The sequence below is a fragment of the Agelaius phoeniceus genome, chromosome 4 (genome assembly GCF_051311805.1).
Source record: "Agelaius phoeniceus isolate bAgePho1 chromosome 4, bAgePho1.hap1, whole genome shotgun sequence".
Lineage (NCBI taxonomy): Eukaryota > Metazoa > Chordata > Aves > Passeriformes > Icteridae > Agelaius > Agelaius phoeniceus.
In genome coordinates this window covers 36,696,193-36,719,224 of record NC_135268.1, presented here as the reverse complement: position 1 = coordinate 36,719,224, position 23,032 = coordinate 36,696,193, and the positions used below count along the sequence as shown (strand labels likewise).

The window sequence follows — 23,032 nt, the reverse complement described above, 5'->3', positions numbered from 1 at the left end:
GCAATTTCAGACAGCAGAGGTCACATTTCTTCCTGAATGCCATGTTTTTAACTTATCTGCTTACCTCACATTCTTTACCTTACCACAGTTATTTTGCAAAAGCCATATTATTAAAAGAAAAAAAAAAAGCATCAAATACCTTCTTATGTGAGGCTGACCTGAAGGTGACCAAGGACTGCGGCCTCTTTGATTTACAGCTTGAACCATCAGCCTGCCCGTGCAACTTACTCTGCCCTGTTAGGATGACAGAGAGAAGGAACATTAAAAGACTTAAAATACGTAATAATAAATGTTCAACCTGATCTGTTCTTTTTTTTTCCTACTATTTTATCAGCTTCCAATCTAACACAGAACAGACTGGAATGACTGTGACTATAATACATTCACGTTGTTTTTTTCTTAAAGACTGTTAATACCACTGGCAATCAAGTTCCAAGTTCATAATGACTGTTACTGATGTGGGCAGGAGGTTTCCTCTGTGTGTGGCAAGTGGGCAGAAGATGTCCCATGGTGATTGTTGTTAGTTACCAACAGAGTTGCTGCCTCCAAAGGGGATTCATCTACTTGATCTGGTGGGCCCAAAACTCAAAAACCCCTCATTACTGTGAAAGCCAAAAGAATTTGACAGGTACATAACAGGTCCTCTCTGCAGAGTGAATCTGGTTTGAGGAATTGCACTGAAAGGCACAGATGTGCTGATGGACATTGGTGATTTTTCAGGGTATTTTTAATGAATGATAAATAAAACATGGTTCTGGTGTATTTGCCCCCTTTTTTCTTTTATTTTGTCTTATAGAAGGCAGGTTTTCTACCACAAGCAGTAGTCCTAACAGATTTGGGATGAGACTGCCCTGTACGGGGTAAAAGCATCTGGTGGTCATAATAAATAACAGCTCTGCTCCCTGGGCTGGTAGCAGTAAAGCAACATCCACATCAGCTTTGCAGTGTATTTCAGCTCTAAGCTGTGGGCTCCACACTCAAGTCTGCCAGCATAGAAGTGACAAATATTTTTATCACAATACTTGTGGGGTTGCAAATAGCAATTCTTTAAGAACTGTCCAAAGCCCATAAAAAACAATTTCACCAGGCTCACAAGCAGCCTTCAAATAGCAACAACTTTTGTGTTCCCTTAGAAATGAAGTCTGTGTCCCACTTCTATTCCCATGACCCATTTAGTCTGCAAGGAAAATCCCTGCATTAAAATAAGCCATTAAATTTGTGCAAGACCCACAGCAATTCCTTACGTAAAAGCTTTATTTTCCCCCTTATGTTACAAGACCATTGAAGACATCTGGAACAAATGAATTTCTATTTTGGGTACCACTGCATATTAATATTTTTCTGGCAGGTGATGAATACACATAGTTTGGGATCATTTCTGCATATCCCAGTGCATGATGGTGTCACAAATGGAAATACAGAGGGCAATAAGGAATTTGGATAGGAAAGATTAAGCAAGAAGCCAAAGATTTCGGAAAGGTCACAGGATGGAGAGGATGGAAACAATGAGTGGGAAGTAATTCATGAGATGATGTCCTAGAAACTAAGGGAACTCCAGCCTGAGGACTGTGGGTGTGTAATGCAAAGAAGCAGAGAGAATGGGATAAAAAGAAAGGTGAAAATAAGAACACGATGTGAGCCCATAGAGTTCATAGAAAGAGCTCAGTTAAGGGATATGATCTCTAACTAAAGGCTTAAACCAGGCAAGGTTTTGTGTTTGTCTAGGCCCAGGGTCCATTTGCTCTGGATTAACTTCTATGGCAAATTTTACAACAAACCCCAGTGGTGTGTCAGAACTTTAATTCCAGCTCACTGCACTTTATGCCATGGGCAATGGGGCCTGCTGTGTTAACTAGCATGGATGATCTCCAGGGTCTGTCAACAAGGCATTTCACACATAAATCCTACTATGTTAGCCCAGGTCAGGAGATGGCATGGACTGGCAGAGCTTTTATCAACTGAATCCTTTAATAAAACTGCTTCCTTTGCTTTAATAAAACCGATTTCTATCAGCTGAGAACACATCTTTTGCTCTAGACTTTGGTGATTCCAATAGCAATAACCAAACACAGCAGCAGCCTAGCAAATATCTGCCAGTCCATCAGAGTTCTGATGGGAGCTCCCTTATATTTATGTACTTTGCTCTCTTAAGGAAAGGCTGCCAAATTTGCCTAAGTTTGTGATAGCTTTGAGACGTGGACAACTTTCCATTAGAATTGAGAAGACTTTGCCAAAATTATTTCCACTCAGGATGACTTAAAAGAATTGGAATCCAGATCTTTGAGTGTGAAAGGCTAGTGCATTAACTCACAGCCCTTCTTTGCCTCCATTGTGCTGTTAAATGCATAGTAAAAGCAAGCAAATAGTGGAAGAGATAAGTATGTTTGCTTAGGAATTACACTGTAAAAAGGAGGATGCTTCTGGTTCTTCTCCAAAGAGGGGTAAAAAGCACAAGCACAGAATTTTATCATTTAACAAAGCTGCTTTTTCAAGCTCCAAGCTGGGAACCACACAAACCCAGCTCATTTTAGTACATCCAAAAATCCACTAACAAAGTAGTGCCATCCATGACCACAACTGGTAACCTGGGTCACTGTTGTGTCATTGAATGAATATTATCCTGAACAACAAATGCTCCAAAGCAGGCTGTAAATATTCAGGGACAGAGTACACTGCCCAAACACAAAGGCAGTTTGTTCAAGTTCTCCAAGACTTTGAATCACACAGTAACACTACACAGTGAAACTCTGTGCATGCACTGAGACAATACTTAGAGGAAGATGAACAGGAGCATTTCTTACCTTGAGCATGCATATATTTTTAAACCTGTTGTGAAATTTCCCAACTTAAATGGTACCAAGTATTGGTAACAATGTCATCTATGTGTAAAAGCTCCCAGCTTGAACAATTCCACGGCCTTACACTATTTCATTAATATTTCTTTTACATTCTTGACTTTTCTACATATGTAGAAATAATAATTAAACCACCTATATTTAAGCACTGCAGTTCATAGAATCTACCCAAAAGCTGCTCTCTGTGTGTTGCCTGTGTGTACAACCCCTTGTATTCCCAAGCCCTCTGCAGTATGAGCAGGACTGACAAGCTGACAAAAATGGCAGCATCACGCCGAGTAACCTAGCAACGTGCACAACAGAGCACAACACTCCTGCTTAGATTAAACTCTGTCTCAGTGATACAGCTTGTTATTCTACAGGGTGATTCTGCTTGCAGGCCTAGTCTTGGCAAGATATTTGGCACTACAGAAGAAAATAATTCATTACATCCCAAAAGTTATGTTACTGCTTTGGTTTCTCACATGCAACTCTTTCTCCTCAGTTTGCTGTGGTGTAGGAAAAGTGGATTGAAAAAGCTACTTCCATAGGATGAGCAATCTATAAGTTTGGCTGTTTCTAATGAACTAGTGGGCTTCTGCTGTGTACCTCAATTCTTGTATTAAATCTGCAAAGAAAAAATGGCATTGCCAAGCCAGTAACACTGTGTGTTTCAGAAAAGCGCTGTTTAAGATGAACACAGGACTGCTACAGAATAGAGCTAGATTTTTTTTGCCTTACAGACTTGCAATCTGCCTGATGTAAAGCATGTTGGGGTGTGATATACTCCCACTCATTTAAAAAAATTGGCCTCAGTCAGTGAGTAGGGTGAACAAAAGAAAGGTAAATCTCTGGACTGGGTTACTTCTGCTGGTAAACTGGATCTTTTTCTCCCTTTATATGTATGTGCTAGCCATGCTCAGTTAGAATACTGAGATGCTATCAGCTAGTGTAAGACTAATTAAAAAATTATACCCCTCCCCCTGAAACCTCAAACCATAGGAAAAAAAACTACTGTTGAGTTGCTAATCTCTTGGAGATAGAAAGGTCCCACCCTACTGATGCAAGATGAAAACAGAAATCTAACTTGCATACTTTACTTTATTGTGACTTCATCATTTAATTAAATCATGCATATGTGAGATGAGATAGTTTTCTGAAGATTTATGTCCAGAAGGATGTTTGCTCTGGAGCCAAACCTTCATTTACCTGTGGGTTAGCAGCCATAATAGTGTAATTCCCATCATCATCCAGGGTGGAGGCTGCAGTATGCAGTGAGCAAGTTCCATCAGGTTCTCTTTGAATTCGGTAGTGATCACTCCGTTTAGAAATTTGCTTCCCATCTTTAAACCAATAAATCTACAGGAAAAAAAGCAAAGCACAGCTGGTAAGAGGTGGGTGCTCATTGCCATAATTTCTCATTTAATAGCACTAATGAACTGCTAAAAAATATCATAAATATATCAAAAATATAAATAGCACTAACTGCTGGAAAACTCTCTGGTAGGTAGTAAAAGAAAACTGCTCTGATCAACTCCTCATTCTATGAGTCACTTTCACTAACAGTTACAAGATTATCAGTGGTCCAAAGAGAAACAACGGCCTGAACAATTTCCAACAGAATGTACAGGTGCATAAGGGCTGAACAGTTCAAGAACTGAAACTAAATGACATTACAAAGAAGAGATTATTGATTTCAGAGATCACTAACTTTACATTTATTTTGCCTAAATCTGAAAAAGTTGCAGAAAAACCTTGAGAATGCTTTCGCTGTCTTTTCAGAAAATAAAAAACCCAAGATAATGATAGGCTTAATTAATTCAGCGATGAATAAAATAGAAGCAATGATCTCACTGTTGAAACACCCGTTTTGTCTCATATCCATTACGCTGAGTGGACTGGACCAAAATACCAGAGGGGATAGAGCTGCTCAGCTGGCAGTGAGCAGCTCAGTGTAGTGACATGATTGAACCTAACAGTGTCACCCCGGTGTGTCAGGCCAGCTACGCAAGTGGACAGCTTTGCAAAGTCATAGGAAATACTTCAAAGCAAAGCAGCACGTGGACATCCCTTAATAACTGCATGCCAGCACCAGCACAGCTCCAAGCTGCACAGAACAGTTACACTGGCTATCAAACAGAGGGCTTTTCCAGTACTTTTGATACATAATTTTATTCTCTGGCTGACCCAAGATATACTTTCAGTGAGCCAAAAAAGTGATGTATGCGGGATAATATCTTACAGTAATCCATGAATTACACACAAAAAAAATGTACTTTTAGTGCCTCAAACTTGAAGGGAAAAAAAATTGACCTAGCTTTCAGGAGTTTTTTTTTTACATTATAATAATAAAGTAAAATCCCAAACTGATATCTGCTGGAATCAAAAGTAAATGTGTGCATGAACACACACAGAGGAATATCTGAAAAATGTTATACTAGGAAGGCTGTACTCAGCTGCCCAAATCCATATTTAAGTAGAACATTATTTACTTGTTGTTTCTGAAATGTGTACTACACATAACATCAATTGTGTTCAGCATTTGAGACACTTGTGAAGATACCTACATCATTTTTAGGAGGCCAACTCATTCAAAGTACAACTGTATTTGTCCTGGTCCTGCTGGGACTATTTAGCATGAGGAAAACACACATTTTGCTTAAGCTCATTCTTGAAGTGGGAATTTAGGTCTTAAGAGTGAGGAAAGGGCACTGGCTCTCTAGTAAAAAATGAAGTGACAAAGCAATGTGCAATTCCATTCCTGATAGAGTTTAATCTGGTGGGTTCTTCATATGTGCCAATGTTTCAAAGCTTGAAATTCACTCACTTGGGGCAAAGTTAAGGGTCTACTTTTGAATTTAACAAAAAACAATGGAAGATTTTTTTGGTGAAAATCAGTGAAAATTTTCCTTAAACATTTATCACTGTGTATGATTTTTTATATTAACAGGCATTATGCGTAAGTTGAAATGATTTCATTTCCTCAATAGCTGGTTATACTTGTTTCCCATTTTGTCTGTCAGCAGCCTTGCAGAGGCTCTGTGGCCTGAACAAAAGGTTTAGTCATCTTCTTGTCTGCTGACAGAGCACTTACTGGAGATGTAAGAGATATTTGATCACTTACATACACATGCTAATGGGTGCTAAAACAACATTGCTGCAAAAAATGAGTTTTAACTTGCATGCTTTACATGTGTCATAACGTTGCTTGGAAATCTACTGCATTAAGTAGTAACTATTTAATAACAGTACACTTATCAGAAATATCAGGAGACACGCATGGAAATACACACAAATATTAACTGAACCAGCTATCCAAACATCATGTATATGTTGTCCAAAACTTATATCAACTGAGTTTAAAAGCATTGTCATCCCATATGAGCAATAAATTCTTAATATTACTTTTATCTTACATGGAGTTAATAAGTAAAAAAGCACCACTGCAGGAGACAATGGTCCTTGCAGTGAAATATTTTCTTTCTAGGATAACTTTCAATAAATGTACCATTAAACTACGTAAGCACTGAACACTGCATCTGGATTGCTTTTATTTGCACCAGATTTTCAGAAACCAGTGTGCAATGACTAGGATTACAATGGTATACACAGCCCAAAGGGGGGTCTGATCTTGGGCAGCACAAGCATTTTTAATCACCAAGAATTAGATTCAGCCATGTGAAGAGTGAGCAGTATGAGATTTATGTAACATTTGTGTCTCAATTAATCTCTTGTATGGCATTGTCTTAATTCTGAGGAGAAATAATTCCTTAAAAAGAAGTATTCCATAGTCCCTTCTGTAGCACCACAGGTTTCTCATTTAAATGAGAAAATAGTTTTACATTATACCAAAGGTTATAACAAAGAGTAGGCTCAGATTTAAAAAGTCATACATATGAAGACAGAATTTGCACATCAGTATTCAATTTACATGGCATGTTCAGGGGAAAAAATAATCAAGCCAATAACTCTGCTTAGAAAAATCCCTTGTAATGAATGCCAGATTTTAGAAACACTACAGTCCTTCCCAAAGCCATTCCTTGGCAGACCTGACAGAATACTTAGAAGGGAGGAGCTTCAAGTTAGTAAATTATTTCCAGCTTTTCATTTGCCAGAGTAAAAAATTTATTCACAAGCAACACTTCCAGCTTCAACAAACGACAGCAGAAGGGCAGCACTCAGCCATTGAGCTTTTCAAAACTGCTGTCTTGGAATGCTCTGGCAGATGAGGGGAAGACAGTCTTGGACATTTGTGAAGCCTGGCTAACAAGCAGCCATATAACAGGACTGATATTGGTTCCATCCAAGCAACTTAACAAATTACACAAAGCATCTGCGAGTGAATGGAGCAAAGGGCCAGAGTTCCAGGTGCAAGAGCAAATCCCTTCTTAATGTGCACGCATTGACACTGCAGGAAAACAGAACATGGCTGTGAATTCACAGGGCATTCTCATCAGATACTCCTCTGTAAGGGCAGGCTTTGGGGGAAGTGCTAGGAATGTGGCTTCTTGGCTGTGCAATCCTTATCATCCCATCGAGGGAAAGAAGACATCCTCTTTCATCTGTCTTAAATGAGAGAGAGAAACTACACCTTAATTGGAAACTGTGGAAATTAGGGAATGGTGAAGTTGACTAAGGCTGACTCATAATAGGTCATCTAGCAACTTAGTCATGAGCCTCAGGCAGAAAGAATATCTCTGCACACACGGCACTTCTGTCAGCAACAGACCCATTTGCATTCCACCCTTGTTCAGCACAACAGACTCTTACCTAGGGTCATCTCAGAAGTAAGGCTAGACATGAAAAGTTTGGTTTCAGTCAGACTGGGCTTATCTTCCCAGTGTCTGTTTCTTCAGTTTGAAGCAGGAGTGCTTTTTTGATACAAGTATACTGATCTACCCTGCTTACTTTGTAGTGGTTCACATCATGTTGCGCTCTTGGAGCACAGAACTGGATTCCTTTCAGATGAAACTAAGCCAGAAAGTGTGCTCCAAGAACTCATCTAGTGTGCATCTGCTTCAGTCTGTGGGACGAGATTAGAGCTAGCCTGGAGTAAAACCTTCTGACGTGTGTAGGGGTGGAGATCTCATTCTAGAGATTTTCTTCTTCTGGTCTGCACTCCTTGCTGATGTAGATGTAGTCCTAGTTCTCTGTTCTTCCTCTGCTACCTCATAAAGTCCTTTTTTTTTAAATTAACAGCTTGTACAGTATCATATACATATATCATTGGGCATATAAAGTCACTTGCATTTCTCTCTGTTTGAAATCCTGAGTACCCATAAAACTTACACTGGATGAGAGATTTGGATGTGAGTGCTTCTGTGAAGATCTTATGTAACAGACAAAGCATCACTGATCTTGTCTAAGAAGATAAGAGCGCCTGTCCACGAGAGGTCTCTGTGAGAGCTGTGAGAACTTCACAGGGAAGACACTGGCTTTGGCAGGGGAGTTGAAGAAGCTGCTGCTGTTTGCCTGCTGCATAATCAGTCAGTTGATTGCCAAGCAATTTTTGAAATGGTTGTATGCAACCTATCCAAGGAGGGCATTCTTCCAGACTACTGACATCATACAGCTGGTACTTTTACATTTGCTACAAGGAAATGCTTCCCAAGCCCAACCCTCCCTCAGAAGTTCATCATTAAAACCTCACCATCATGTCTCATCTTGCTGTTGGGATATACGGGAGCTTATGGTATTTTATTACACCTTCTTCTACATTCCAGTAAAATCCAGTCTTGTTAGTGTGTGTAGATGCTGAAGAATGAGAGACACCATGCTGGCTTCTGAACTAAAACCCACATATTTTTGCATTAGCATGTTACCATGCCTGAACTAATTACCCATGCTTGCAAGATGAGGTGGCTTTTGGGACTCCTATGCCAGCTCACGTGGGGCTTTCTAGCATTGCACTGCATTCTGTGCACAAATGTACCCTGAAAGGTAATTCTGAAAGCAACAGAAGCTTTCCTTCCAGGTAAAATAATTGAGAAGAAGCCTCAGGAAGGAGTAACTGAGAGCAGAAGCCTCACAGTAGCATTTTTTACTAGATTTTGACTGCATAACTCCAGTTGTGCCAAAAGAGATTCAGCAGTTTATGCTAGATAGAAGATTTTCTTTTCAAGTGTGAATATCTCCTGTTCCTGTAAGATACAGCCCATAGAGTCCAGAGCCTGATGGTAAAGGACCAACACAGAACTCTTCAGAGAAGTTCTAGAAAGATTTACTGTTTTTTCTTACCTTTGGCTTTGGATTTCCTGCCACTTTGCATGTAAATGTGACCGGCATTCCCTCAAAGATTTTGTAGTGCTTCAGCTTTATCTCAAAATAGGGTGACATACTGTTATCAATAGGTTCATCTCCATGTTGCACTTCATCATCTGATTCTTCCACAGGAGATCTCTCCAGCCTGTATTCAATTTCACTGATCAGCCTTTGCTCAAAGCTGGAGACTTTATATTCCTGTCAAATGAGAGGTAGATATTAGTGTCCAGCTTCAACACATTGCTCAGGAAGATATGTTCTTAGTATTTGGATTTTTTTATTTTACCAATCTTTAACAAGCCATTAAGTTTTTACATATAAAAGGAAACTGTATCTTGTTGAAGAAAAACACTATAATCCTTGTCTCCAATAGCTTCCCTATGAAACAATCGAGACATCTGGTATGAGGCAAAAACTGTATTTCATGTTGTCTTAAGGTCTAATTTATAAGGGGAAAGAAAGTCATTGGTTGCTTTCTTTCCATTTAAAAAAAAATCCTATAAGAATAAAAGTATTCTGAGGCAGTTCATAAAGACAAAAGGAACACACTAACATTTCCTTGAGGGTACAGACAGATTTAGGGTGGGTTTTGTTTCCAGATGGCTAGAAGACCATATGGTTCACATCTGCTATTTGCATAGAACTCTACCAGAGGCTGAACCAGAATGATAAAATTATTTTGTTTACAGTTGCCTGTAAAAATGAGGAGAAAAATAAGAGAAAATTGCAACAGTGGCAATCCATGATAGTTGTTTCCCTTTACTCCTGTTGCTATGATTCCCTTTGTGTGGGATCCTCCCTTAGAAACAAAATTTACCGTAATTGTATTGAAGATATAGCAAGAAGAGCAGAAAGGTTCATTGAGTGACTTGCTTGAATTTGTTATGATTTTCTGACATACACTGTTATTTGCTTTCTTGAACTGTTACTTTGCAGAATTCCTGCTTGGAATCTTACTGATAAGAGTGATAATGTCAGTCTGTAAAATAGCTCAAAAGCAGGAGAAAAAAATATGAGCCAATGCTCTTCTCAGTCAGCAGAAACTCAGACACTCTTTCAAATTGCTTTTGGCCATTGTGTCTGACTCTTGTATTTAAGAACAGAACATGCATCTCATGCAAAGTATCCTTTCACATCCTCATCCCCTGTTGCTGCCTCTGGTCTGAGAATGACATGACATGCTTCTGCCATTGGTTACAGAACTAATAACCCTCGAAAATTGCAACAAATGGAAGAGCAGAGGAATACCTTGTAAGCTGCAGATAGTTTTAAAATTTCTTTGTTTCCTGAAGTGCACCATAAAAATAAACCATTAAGTATATGACAGTTAGTATCATGTCAGTGTATGTTATTGTTACAGCAAAAGATAGTGGAGCACACGATGATTGCTGTTAAACTGTCTGCACTCACACAGGCTTCCAGAACAACTTGAACATCCTCATAAATGGAGTGCAGTCCAATTCTCCACAGTTATTAATGCTAGATGACCTCTTGTTATTAACCAAGAACAGCAGAATGGAAAGGGGACAGAAAGAAAAACAGACAAAAAAAAAAAGACAGAAAAAGGTGAAAATGATAACCTTTTGAATATCCATGGGACTCACTACAGAAGCACCAACAGAGCGAGCTTCCTGCAAGGGTAGAAGAAAAGATAAGAGGAGAAAGAAGACCAAGAGATATCCATGACAGTTCCTCAGTTTTTATCAGGAGAATGTGCTTTGTGCAGCACCATAAGCAAACGAATGCTACACATTTCTGAATAGCAGCTCTGGCATCTAAACAATGGAGAGCGTGTACCTGGCCTTTCAAGCAGACTTTCTGTTGTGGTTTTGGTCTGCACCCAAAAAGAGCCTATTATACAAATAAAGAGAAGATGGTTTCAAGATAGGAGATGCATTTCTGCCTTCAGAGACTTAAAGGTCAGGACAGAACAGGATAAACAGAAGAGTTTAAAGCAGAAAGCAGACATTCGAGAAGTCTCAGCCTTATGGAAAAACTGAGCCATGGACATGTGATCCTCCAGGTTATTTCACTAATAGATAACATATGACTTCTGTAATCAATAACCATCCTATCTTGTATATATTTATTGTCTGATGTAGGATTTTATTTTAATGACAATCATAGTCAGTAAAAGAGAAAAGCTGAAAGGCATTTTGTCCTGTGAAATTGTAGAGTTATGTGGCACCTGTATTGCAGGATCTTCTTCTGGTTCCTGTATGTTGAAGACAGTTGCAGCACTGTCTGCTCCCAGCAATCGACGAGCCATTTTTTCCTCATATGTTAATCTCTGAACAAAAAATAAAAAGGACATGAGGGGGGAAGCAAAAGAAAGAAAAAAATAGTATTTCTCCAATGACAAAGCAGTACACAGTAAGCAATGCTTAAAGTAATGTTGATAAAAGAGAGCAGCAATATATTTCTAACAGAAATTTTCTACCACAGATTGTAATGCATTTTTCTAGTATTACAAGTGGCTCTTTTGGCTTAAGCAACCCTTAAACTGACTCTGCCATTTGTTTCCATCCTCATGCCAGGAACTTGGGTAGGAATGAGCAATAGGAACTGCTTAAATCATGGCAAACAGAAGAGGGCATATCAAATTGTCCCAAATCTTATCCAAGTCATTCTGCTCAGTTTTTACATTAGAACCACAAGGCAGAAAACACTGCCACAAAACGATAAGGAGATTCTACTCTACTTGAATATTTTGTCCAAAATACAGAAAAATGTATTCTTCAAGATTTTAAAATTTCTATTTCTTACTCTTTCAGAAATTTAGCAGACAGCTTATAAAAGACAATTTACACTGAGAAAACAAATTTAAGGAAAATCTTAATTCATAAACCAATTATTTCATTATCAGTTTTCTTTCTGCATTTACAAATGCATTTCAGACACTTTCTTACAAATCATCATTGCAAAAAAAATGCAAGTTTGTGGAAGACAATTTCATGGTGAAATACCTCATTTAAGGAGAAAAATGAAAACTGAATGAAGAATGGAAATTGTAAATATTACATCTGCTGCATGTATGCTTTTTTAAAAAAAAATCTCATGTAATTTATTTTTGTCTTAATGTCATCTTGCAGCTAAACCAGCAGGCTGAAACTCGTGGCAACTAGGTAGCAGTGTTGCCTCGGTTACAAGCATCTAAGGAAATCATGAACTTTTCTTCACTTATATTTCTTCTGCAGTCACTCCAAGTGCCCACTGCCATGATTACACATACAGAATTTACCCAAGACAGCAGGAATCTGCAAGGCAAAAGCCGCAAGGCAAGCACCAAAACAGAGTTTATTTAGTTCAAGCTCCCACATCATCTGATCACAGTTGGTCTTTTTTTTTTTTTTATACCTTGGGCCATGTGGGCATTCTCAGGACATTCCATTCATTTGCCCAGGCCAAACATCTCCCTCACTTTCCAAAATAGGCATTGACAGTCATTCTCAGCCCACTTCCTTGGAAAAAACAGGAACTAATATACTCTGGCAGTGATTTTGCTTAACTGCTACAGAAAACTGCCAAATGCTGTGCAGTCAATGGAGAAAGGTAACAGAAGCAGCAGACACTCTGAACATTCTCCCTACTTCACTCCATTGACCGTATTAGAACCAAAATCGAGCAATGTTGATAGACAGTCTGACTCAATGGGCTTTCTTGAACTACGCCACCACAGTTCACAGCTCAGACCTAGAAGCAAACTTAGTAAAATTCTGGGCATTGTCCTGAGAAATGTAAAATTCTACTTCCTTTCAAAGTGACACAAAGGCATCCCAAGGTATTCAGATTTTTAAAAAAATATTTTATTGACAAAACAGAGGTGACAGTTTACATTTTAAAAATTACTTTCCTCTTAGAAGAAATTCCTGCTTCAAAGATAGTGTCTTAATAACTGTAAAAAATTCTTAGGAAAGTTGCTTCTCATCAACTCTGAGCAGGAAGAATTTGGTATTTTATCTTTCATGTGTATCTTAAGTGCATAAAAAGGAACAGAGCTCTTTGTGGCTGTGCATTTCCATTACTTGATATGCTCATTTTACCTCATTTCTTGACTCCTCAAGCAGTTCATCAACCCTTGAGTCTGCAAGTTAGTACTATGGGTTATTTCTGTTCTACTGGTCAAAATTCTATCAGTCAAAAGAAGGCCCCCCAGCTGCAGAATCTAATGATTCCTGATTCCTACTGGGTTGTTTTTCATGATGAACTGCCTTGTACCTCCCCTGATGTCCAGTTACCACCTACTGCTTCCCCCATCATCCAGTGGCTGGCCACAAGGTAGAATGAGCCTGGACTGAATCAGAGCTGTGCATGTTCATCCACTCAGTAATGAACAGTCGAAAGCAAATGGCCCTTGAGGCTCAAAAAGTCATGGAGGTACAGACTGTGCAGGCTTCTTATGCAAATTTACCATTTTGGTGACCTCCATTGCTTGTTGAGTCCAAGTAAAGTTGTCAAATAGGAGAAGGAATGATAGAACAAAATGTATCATTCCTTTTGGAAACGCAGTTTTGAAAGTTCAATTAAAAATTATAAATACATAAAAAGCAATCTACAACAATTATTTTATATGTAGCATAGCTCAGAAACTACCAATGGTGCCCACCCTCATTCACTCCCATTCCCCAGGGTATTTTAGGTTTTTATACCGGTTGCCCATTGTTCAAAAGGTCCTCTTTGAAGCGAAGTTTTCTCTCCAGATCCTGAATTACAGCATCCTTTGACCCTTGAATCTCTTCATCTGATGCTATCCTAGCAGTTCTGCCTGTTTTCTTGGGAAATCCTCTGCAAAACAGTACCAAAAAAAATAATGAGCTTTCCTGAAGTAATTTGTACTTAGGAATGTATCTGGAATCAGTGTTATTAATGAAGAAAACAACATTGTGTCTTTGAAACTAGAGGTCTGACATCTTTCTTTCTATAGTGTCCCTACTAACTCACACTATTGATTAAATGGTTAGTTTAAGGACAAAGATGAAACTATCCTTTATTTGTGCTTTAGTTAAAATAGCCCTCAGGATTGCTTGGCAGTGGCTGTAAACACCACACACTCACAGATGAGCAGTGGCAATAAAGCAAAATGAGAGGAAACATGAAAGAGAAAGCATGACTAGATAAGTGGGGATGGAAGATAAACTAGGTTCCTGTGAAGTACCAGAATAAAGATCAGGAAGATGTAAGACAAGGCAGTTAATTATTAATTTCTTATGTTATTTATTAACTAATTCCTTGTAGCAACTTTGCAATAACTGCATAACTTCATGTTTATTCTTCATATCTCTGTGAACACATACCCATAAGGCAACACATAAATGCTGTTGCTCTAAGAAGAGCCATTCACAGCCTGGGTTACACTGGGAAAAAGAAAAGTCATCCTTGTGAAGCAGTTCTCAGCAGCAAGATTTCCCAGTGGAATTGCAGCCATTTCGCAGTTCACATTCACAGAGCTAATTTATTCCTCTTACCAGCTTACAGGATAGGATTGCACTTCCAGCAATTTTCACTCCCATTTTCTTAAACAGTACAGGAAATTTTATTTTTCCAGACTGCACTAATATTTAACATTTTACAGTAATGTTATGATGGCTTTATTGCTGGAAATGCCCAACATGGGTGGTTTCTACTGGAGATCAGCTGTTCTTAACACAGTTGTGAAGAAATCAGTATTGCTATCACATTTGAAACTTGTAGCACACTCCATTTCTCCAGTGAAGTCACACAGGATTGTTTAAAACACTGATAACTGGTTCAATATTAGTTTACAGGGTCTTTAAAACCTTGTTGAGTAAATAGGGCTCAGCCCCATTACATGTGAATGACATGGAAAACATGGAACTGAATCAGGTAAATAGACAAATTCGGATGACAGAGATAGGAAAAAAATCAGACTAACATGTAATTGGCAAATTTATTTCCAATACCCAACTTAATAATTTAATTACCAGTGCCAAAATTCTAAACAAGAATCATACATGGATAACAAATTTTCTTGGATAATATTAAATTCTATGTTTCTATGGTTAGAGAGACTTCATTCTTCAGCAAGTGCTTTCAATGGTAATTTCCAGCATTAGAAAAAAATGAAAAAATACACATATACTCTCAAAAGCCAAGAAGGAATTAAGTAAATAGATGCAGAAGACAATAGTTGTAAACATTCCTAACTAAAACATTTCATATTCCATTGTTGTAAGTAAATCCAAAATGTGAAAACAGCGAAGTTCTTGTAACAAGGACTGCATTTTTACATTAAGTCCCAGCAGAAGAGCAGATATTTGCCTAATTTCACAAACAGACATAGAACTACATCCCTTGCCCTAGAAATATTCATCTGTTAGCTGGTGACCACCAAGTAGAATAATTCCCTCAGCTTTCAGCTGAGGTCTTCTCGGTCACAATAAGAAAGCAAGTCTCCTCCACTCTGTTTTGGGAAAGAGACAGGAAAACTGTCCCATCTACAGGGAGCCAAGAGAATGTTAAGAGACAGGGATAAAGTCTCTTCCAGAAAGAGATGCCTCAATAAGTCCAGAAATTTGGTGCAGTAAATGTAAAGGAAGACATGGAAAGAAAATGGACAGGAGATGGTGGGAAGAGTGGATCAGAAGGGAATGTCCCTCAGGAAGGCTCAGCATCTGCTGGCAGGCTGGTGGGCAGGTGCCAGCTGCTTCTCCCCTTACAGTCCTTCCCTTCACCTCCCAGTCCTTAATCACCTAGGCCAGCATTGCCATGAAACCAAATTTTGTCACTTTTGAGACTACCTACCCCCCAAAAAAATTAAAAATCCCCAAACAAACAACAACGACACCACCCAAACAAAACAAAACAAACCCAACCCAAAAATCAGCCAACTTCAAGGCAGCAATTTTCAAGTTTGGCTTCACCTTTGGCTTCACCTGTGCCAGCTTTTAATGGAGACATGCATCCTACCTTGAAAATTCCAAGTAATACATTAAGAAACAGCTTTCATTTCTCATTCTCACAAATTTTATACTTGACTAATAAACAGAGTTTTTCCAGAAAAAGGCCTGCTTATGCTTGCTTATGCTACTCAATAGGCTGTAAAGGTGAAATGTACAGTTCACCCAAGTAACTCACAACAGTGTATGAAAAGAAGAATGAGCTACGTGCTTGGGAGTGGATTTCAAGTAAAGGATTTTCTGAAGCACTATTGATTATGTCTGAAAACAAAACCCCCTAAGCAAATACACACATTTTTCACAGGGAAATGGGTACCCAGAGAATTTAAAGTTACTAAGTTCAACATCCACACTAAACACAGAAAAACAATATCACAGTCCATTTCTAAACAGAGTAGGGTAATAAGAAAATGAAAATTGAATCATGTCAAACCTCATGTTTATCTCTCTGTCAGGCTGAAGCGCATGCAGATAGGCAACAAGAAGTAGCTTTAATACACTTCAGTTTATGGCTTCTGAGTTAGCCTTCAGGAGCTGCAGTAAGTTCCCTAGTAAATCAGGGAAACAGAGCCTGGCTGAAATTTCTATGATATGGCTGTGTAAAGCTATTCAGTCTGAATATTCAGCTATTCAGAGATAACCAGTGATTTCTTTTTCTATCAAACTGAAATAATATAGTCCAATGAAGCATTTCAAAGAGCTCTGTATACTAAGTTGAGCGCTTAGGATTTCAGCCTTAATTGGTAAAGTGAAATAGAGAAACACATTTCTCAAATTGGTTGATGACACTTAATTTGCAGAGGCTGTAATTCATTTGCAGGTAACAACTGCCACTTACAATAATCTTCATCATTTGTCTAGAGGTGTTCTAATGATGAAACTCAGGAAAATATTCAAAGCATGATAGTAATGGTAATGGAAAATTAGCATTAACATGTTAAGCATCTCTTGAGAATCTATGAGATTAAAACTTGGAAATGAACAGTATTATTTCAAAAGGGAAAGAAATCTAATTCCAGGGCAGCCCAGTATAAGACATGAAATTGAGCTGTTTTCCTTTATTCCTTGCTATTAGACACTGAATCCAGTTTTACCACTGCACTTCAAGAAAAATACAGCAAACTGGAAAGTTTTAGAACAAGAAAACTACCAAATGGTTTTAAAAACATAGCTTTTGTGACAAACTATGTCACGCACAGAGGCAAAAGTTCTTGTTTATTTAGTCAGGAAATTAGGAGAATGAAGATAGACAGGCAAATCAAATGAAATGTCAGAAATCAGACAACAGCTGACATCAGAAAATGGCATTTAATCATTCTTCATGTCCATTGAAGATGATAAGTCACAATAACTTGAAGAAGAACAGGCCTAGCTTAGACACAAACAATGTAGAACTCTCCTTCCTCTACCCTACAACAGTGACATTTAAACGCTGGAGCAAGTTATGTAGCAAAGCTACATAGGAATTTTATTTAAGAACAAGGTATGCAAATATGACAGCAATGGACTGGGGATCCTGGGGAACTTTTAACAGGAGAGGCAGAGTCCTTAACAACCTTCCAGATCTCTGGCTTTGTGTCAGATGATCCCGAGCTCTGCACAGTCCATGTGGAAGTGTCACCCAAGACCTAGTCAAGGCAACTTGCTTGAAAAGTATATTATCGTCCCTATAGTATTTAAGCAAGGAAGCAGTTGGTTTAAAAATTTAACAATAAAAGTGAGCACTGGTCAATTTCTTCAAATACCTTTGGAGAGCTTCTCTCTTCCTCTTTCAGTACTATTTTAAATTGGGACAAAAAAATCAAAGCAGTGCATAAGGAAACACAGCTCTTCCTGCAGATGCTCTGTTTCCACCCCCTCTTCAGAATCTCTTTCTCTAACTCTATACACTTTAAACTGTCCAAATAGATACATGTGTGTGTGTATATATATGCATACATACATACCCCTCAGCAAGTTAACTCTTAAGACATACATTCTTGGGATGAATTTCAAAATGTCTACAAAGCAATGATAAGAAATATCAGATAGATTTACTTTAGTAAATCTATCTTCCAAAGCACAGATCCTTTCAGCCTGAGTAATGGTTTACATGGCAAGACAGCCTGGCAGCAAACTTTCTTCAGCTGCTTTTGCAAATATTTTCCACCATCCTTACATGCCCTTATCTGGATGCATTTAGCTCCAAAGATTTGTGTCCTCAGTGACGCATGAACTTTCTTTCTGTCTTCTCTCTGGGATAATATCAAACAAAAAAAATCTGCCAATTCATTTATGTATTCGTATGTTCATTCTTTGCCCCAGGCAAATTTCAGATTTGCTGCATTAAGCTAGCAAGAGACAGCATATTTCAGGCTATTGACAGCATCAGTCTCGAGCACACAACCACCACCACAAATGTGCAGAGAAATGAACAGGCTCGAGAAGTAGGCTGCAACTCATATGGATTTTAAGCACCTCTGAAATACACATCACTTAAGTCAGTGGGGGCTTGAATCCAGGTGTAGATAAAAGCACAAATGTTTGAATTCTTTTGGTCAGAAAGGGTGTAATGAAATTGCCAAAACTGTCATCTTAATTCACACAGAGATTTTTGACAGCAAAGATTTTTGCAGCCTCGGCTTGGCTCTCCTTAGTTTTGAATATTTGCCCTGACATTTGTTTAGAATGAAAGCCAAACCAGCAGTACTTTTTATGTTTTAATTACATGGAGTGCGTGCTGGATGCAATTCTCTCTTTTTCTATGTACCTTTTACAGTGTAAACAAGGTCAACAGGCTGGCTGTTGTTATCCTTCCAAGAACAAATTCCTGTTTGCAGCCAATATGGCTTAGTTTCACAGAAATCCAAATTAATTCTCTGGTACTGAGGTAATGAACAGTTACTGTATTTTTTTTTTCCTTTCAAACTAAAGCCTTCCAAAAATACAGCTAATTCCTGCTCACTTCACACATTTTTAACTTACTGTAAAAGCAAAGTTACTACAAGCACTGTAACAGGTCACAAACTTTGAAGCTGCAGCTGTATAATAAAATTGGTTTAGTCTGATCTTGTCATACATGCTGTGGAGACCAGGAGCTTCAGCTGTGTCCAGTAATGTGATGTTACATGCATCTGAATGAAGGGAATGCCTGAAGAGCAGACCTGACTAAGGATGACTTCCAGCAAATGGAACAAATGTAACAAAAGTTCAATTATTTCTACCACCAGTGTTCTGAAACTGTGGTTGAAAAAAATAAATCATGTCTCAGCATTGGATAGGGTTAAGACAGAAATGAACAATATAAATTTCAGAACATCTTTGATCCCTCTTAATGTTTAGATAACAAAGAGTACAACTCACCTACAAAGTGCATGAGTGCTACCATTTTTTTCCCTCTAAAGCTTATGTTTAAAAATGCCTTTTTTCCCATGAAAAGAAGAATTACTACTTTTTCATTCCCCTGTTCAGTTCCTTCCCCTCCTGAGCAAGCTATCTCTCTGCCTCATGCTGCACTGGTTACTGTAGCTACATAAGCACCATTTGCCTTTCAAAAGATGTGCATATATTTTGACATCAAATCAAAAATCAAATGCCTATTTTGCAATCTGAATTTCTGATTGTTACCAGCAGTATGCTGAAACTGACGGTCAAGAAGAAATAACTAAAGCATCAACTGCTTTAGGTAGAAAAGGCTGGCACAATCCTCATAGTCCTGAAATGTTTAGAAGAACAGGTAACTGTGAGAAGCATGTAAAGAAAAAGCTACACTGGACTGGGAAAAGGTGTCATATTCAAAATATCAACTAATTTCAGTTGATGTGGTGTTACTGGTTAAGGTCTCTGCAGCTATCAAGCATTGTACCTGGCTTTTACATTCACAGATGTTTTTGTGGCATTCAGATCTGCTTAAAATAAAGAAGTTATAAAATTAAGTCCCCTGAAAAGAAAAACCTGCAGACCAAAACAAGCATCAAAGCCATGCTGTGAACAGCCTCTCTGTCTTTCCAATAGGAAAATACATGTACTAATTATCTTAGTTCAGTTCACTGCCATCTTCAATATTCTTAAGTAGCTGCAAATACCATTTTGAAAAAGAACTGGATTATGCATATCTTGAAAATTAATACTTCCAGATGCAATGATTGTCAGGATACTGTTATTTTGGCTAATGTCTGAGTGTCTCCATGTTACCTCCTTGAGCTCTACTTTTGCACAGCTTTATTTGATTAGATCTGGTGCACAACCTGGATTTCTAAGTTCAAGTGGAACAAATATGCAGTCATCATATCTCAGAAAAGCTGATATGGATATGTATTTTATGATAAGCATGTGCAAAACCAAAGTCCCCAATATGAGCTGTTTCTTAGCACAACCAATAGGAACCAGTCTAATATCACAGCTAAACCCCTCATGTGTTGGTATAATAGCCACAAGTACTATCCAAGCTATGGGAAAAGAAAATTTTCAAGAAAATTTAAACAAAAATTGTTTAATGGACAGGAGCAATAGCTTAACAAAATTGGAGGTTGAGAATGAATGCAATATTCATTGCATTCATTCTCTGATATTTTCTGGAATTTTTCCAGTTACAGCAATACTTGCCTTTAGATATGTTTTCCCAATATGTTATCTGGGAATATCTCCAGGTATGACTGAATAGGCAGCAAAGAGAGATGAATTCTCTCTCTTTCTCATAAGCAAGGAAAACACCCTGACCTGTCTTCTCAGTTTGATGCTGGAGTTCTTAATCAAGGTACTTTCTTCTATGCATCATGATTTTCACATCAATCCTACTGTAGATAACCTCCATTTTTAAAAAGTTGTGGCAAGAACTTACTTAACTTAACTTACAGAAAGTCCCATCTACATAAGACAGCCATGCAGTTTACTCTAAAATGAAAGCTGGCTTTTGTGCTGGGAGAGTGTTGAAGGCTGTAAGATAAAAAGATAGAGAAGTGTATTTCTCCTCAGAGTGGTCACCATCATTGCCAGTTGACTAAAGGAACATGACAAGCACTAAATATTTGTTTCAATTCCATTTGAGACAGAATGCAATGGACAAATCACAGTACACAGCTGCAAGAACAGACCAGTAACTCTGATTCAAAGAGAAAAAAGTGCAATCTCTTTCTGATATTGCTTTTCTCGTGATTCCCACATAATCTCCTTTATGATTTGGATTTAATGTTCTAAAGGTCACTGAGACAGCAGTTAAATTTTGTGCAGAATGATAAAAGAAGCTTATTTAATTACCTTCTACAAGGTAATTGTACAAGGTTTTCCATTTTCCATCCTTTTCCAGAAAGTAGTAACTCAATATTCATGTTCTTTCACCAATTCTATACAGTCATATTTTTTTCCTGTTCTTAACTAAGGTAGTATTACTGAAGATATCTACTTTAAGAAAAGGTCTGCTTTAAGGAAAATCATTAATTTTTAAAGTTGTCTTCAAAAGGATATATGTATAGCTAACAATATTTATTTTTTATACTTAGAAAGAGATCCCATTTCTCCAGGATAATTCCACATCCTCTATTGGCAGGTTTTATACTTTTTAAAAGCAAATATTCACTAAATAAATAGTCAACAAATCCTTCTCATGGGATTACTTGTGCTTTCACAAATACTCATGTAAACATATAATTTATGTGTTTAACTAGAACTTTTAGGTATACTTATCTCTATTCCTTCACGTGCAACTTTTAATTTTTTTTCTAGGAACAGTGGAATTCAGTTTCTAGCTTCTACAAACTTAACTGTGAACTAACCCCCCTCTGTTGTATGTTTCTGTCACATTAACTCTCTTCCCTGAAAGTGGTTTGTAACCAAAAGCTAATCTGAATACAACAGATCCACCCACCCTGGAGTTTTCTTTAGGTAAAGAAGGAAAGAACTGAGATTTTTAAGAACAGTGTTCAACAGACTTACTCCAGCCAAGTTTTACCTCAGAAATTACTGACAAGTGCTCATAATTCCCTTAAGTACTTAATTAGCTATGCAGTTCCACCAGCACTTTTCTTCTGCTTAATAACACAATGCTTTAGCAAGACCTGAAGTCTACCAAATCTATTCCATTAATAAAAAAGGTCATTGCCAAAGCTTGTTCAATTAACACCACCATAGCCACAGCTTGAAAATACTGGTTACTATAAAGTGTCTAGAGCTTACTGGAAAATTGAGATAAAATTTATTCAAGGGAAACACTCACCATATTGTTTCAAATAAATGCTTAAAATATTTAAAGATTGATTAGTAGGTATTAATGTCCAAATAAAATGTAGTAAATTCACAAGTAGTTATTCCCATAATACACACAAGACTGTAAGACCACATGCTATTAAAAAAAAATCCAAAACAACCAAACCACAAACTCCATTCCAAACAAATTAACAATTCCCACTGCAATGTTTCCAAATCTATCCAAATTTAACTGGAAAGAATATTCATTGGTTCAAACTAGTTTAGCTATGCAGTCACTTCCACAGAATCTCAGGGTTCAAAACCAAGGAAAATGTTGAAACATTAGCATGGTATTTACTGTTCATGGGCCCACAGAATACCAGAATTGAAGAGAGGGTTAGAAATGTTTTTACAGAATCACAGAATATTCTGAGTTGGAAAGGACCCGCAAGAAAAACTGAATCCAACTCCTGGCCACACACAGGACACCCCAAGAGTTACACTGTGTGCTTGAGAGCATTGTCCAAATAATCCTTGAATCCTGTCAGCCTTGGTGCTGTTACCACTACTCTGAGGAGCCTGTTCGAGTGCCCAACCACCCTTTGGGTGTAGACCAAGTATCCAACCTAAACCTGCCCTGACTCAGCATCCGGCCATTCCCTCGGGTCCTGTCACTGGTCACCACAGAGGAGAGATCAGTGACTGCCCCTTCTCTTTCCCTCACAAGGAAGCTGCAGACTGCAGTGAGGTCTCCCCTCAGTTTCCTTTTCTCCAGGCTGAACAGACCAAGTGTCCTCAGCCACTCCCCATATGGCTTCCCCTCAAGGCCTTTCACCATCTTCATTGCCCTCCTCTTGA

General features: G+C 38.1%; 1 protein-coding gene across 11 annotated transcripts in view; it reads right to left on the bottom strand.

Moving 5' to 3' along the window:
• The window catches only part of PALLD (palladin, cytoskeletal associated protein), a 187,096-nt gene that overhangs the window by 10,571 nt on the left and 153,493 nt on the right, over nt 1-23,032 (bottom strand). For 8 of the 11 annotated variants that reach the window (XM_077177284.1, XM_077177283.1, XM_077177285.1 and 5 more), the window contains 6 exons: nt 13,745-13,880; nt 11,284-11,385; nt 10,676-10,726; nt 9,072-9,293; nt 4,044-4,193; nt 140-234 (listed from right to left, as the gene is read on the bottom strand). In XM_077177284.1, coding sequence (XP_077033399.1) covers nt 140-234; nt 4,044-4,193; nt 9,072-9,293; nt 10,676-10,726; nt 11,284-11,385; nt 13,745-13,880 — 756 coding nt within the window. The remainder of the gene's footprint in view (nt 1-139; nt 235-4,043; nt 4,194-9,071; nt 9,294-10,675; nt 10,727-11,283; nt 11,386-13,744; nt 13,881-23,032) is intronic. The other 3 variants (XM_077177287.1, XM_077177282.1, XM_054633497.2) reach the window with 1 other exon arrangement.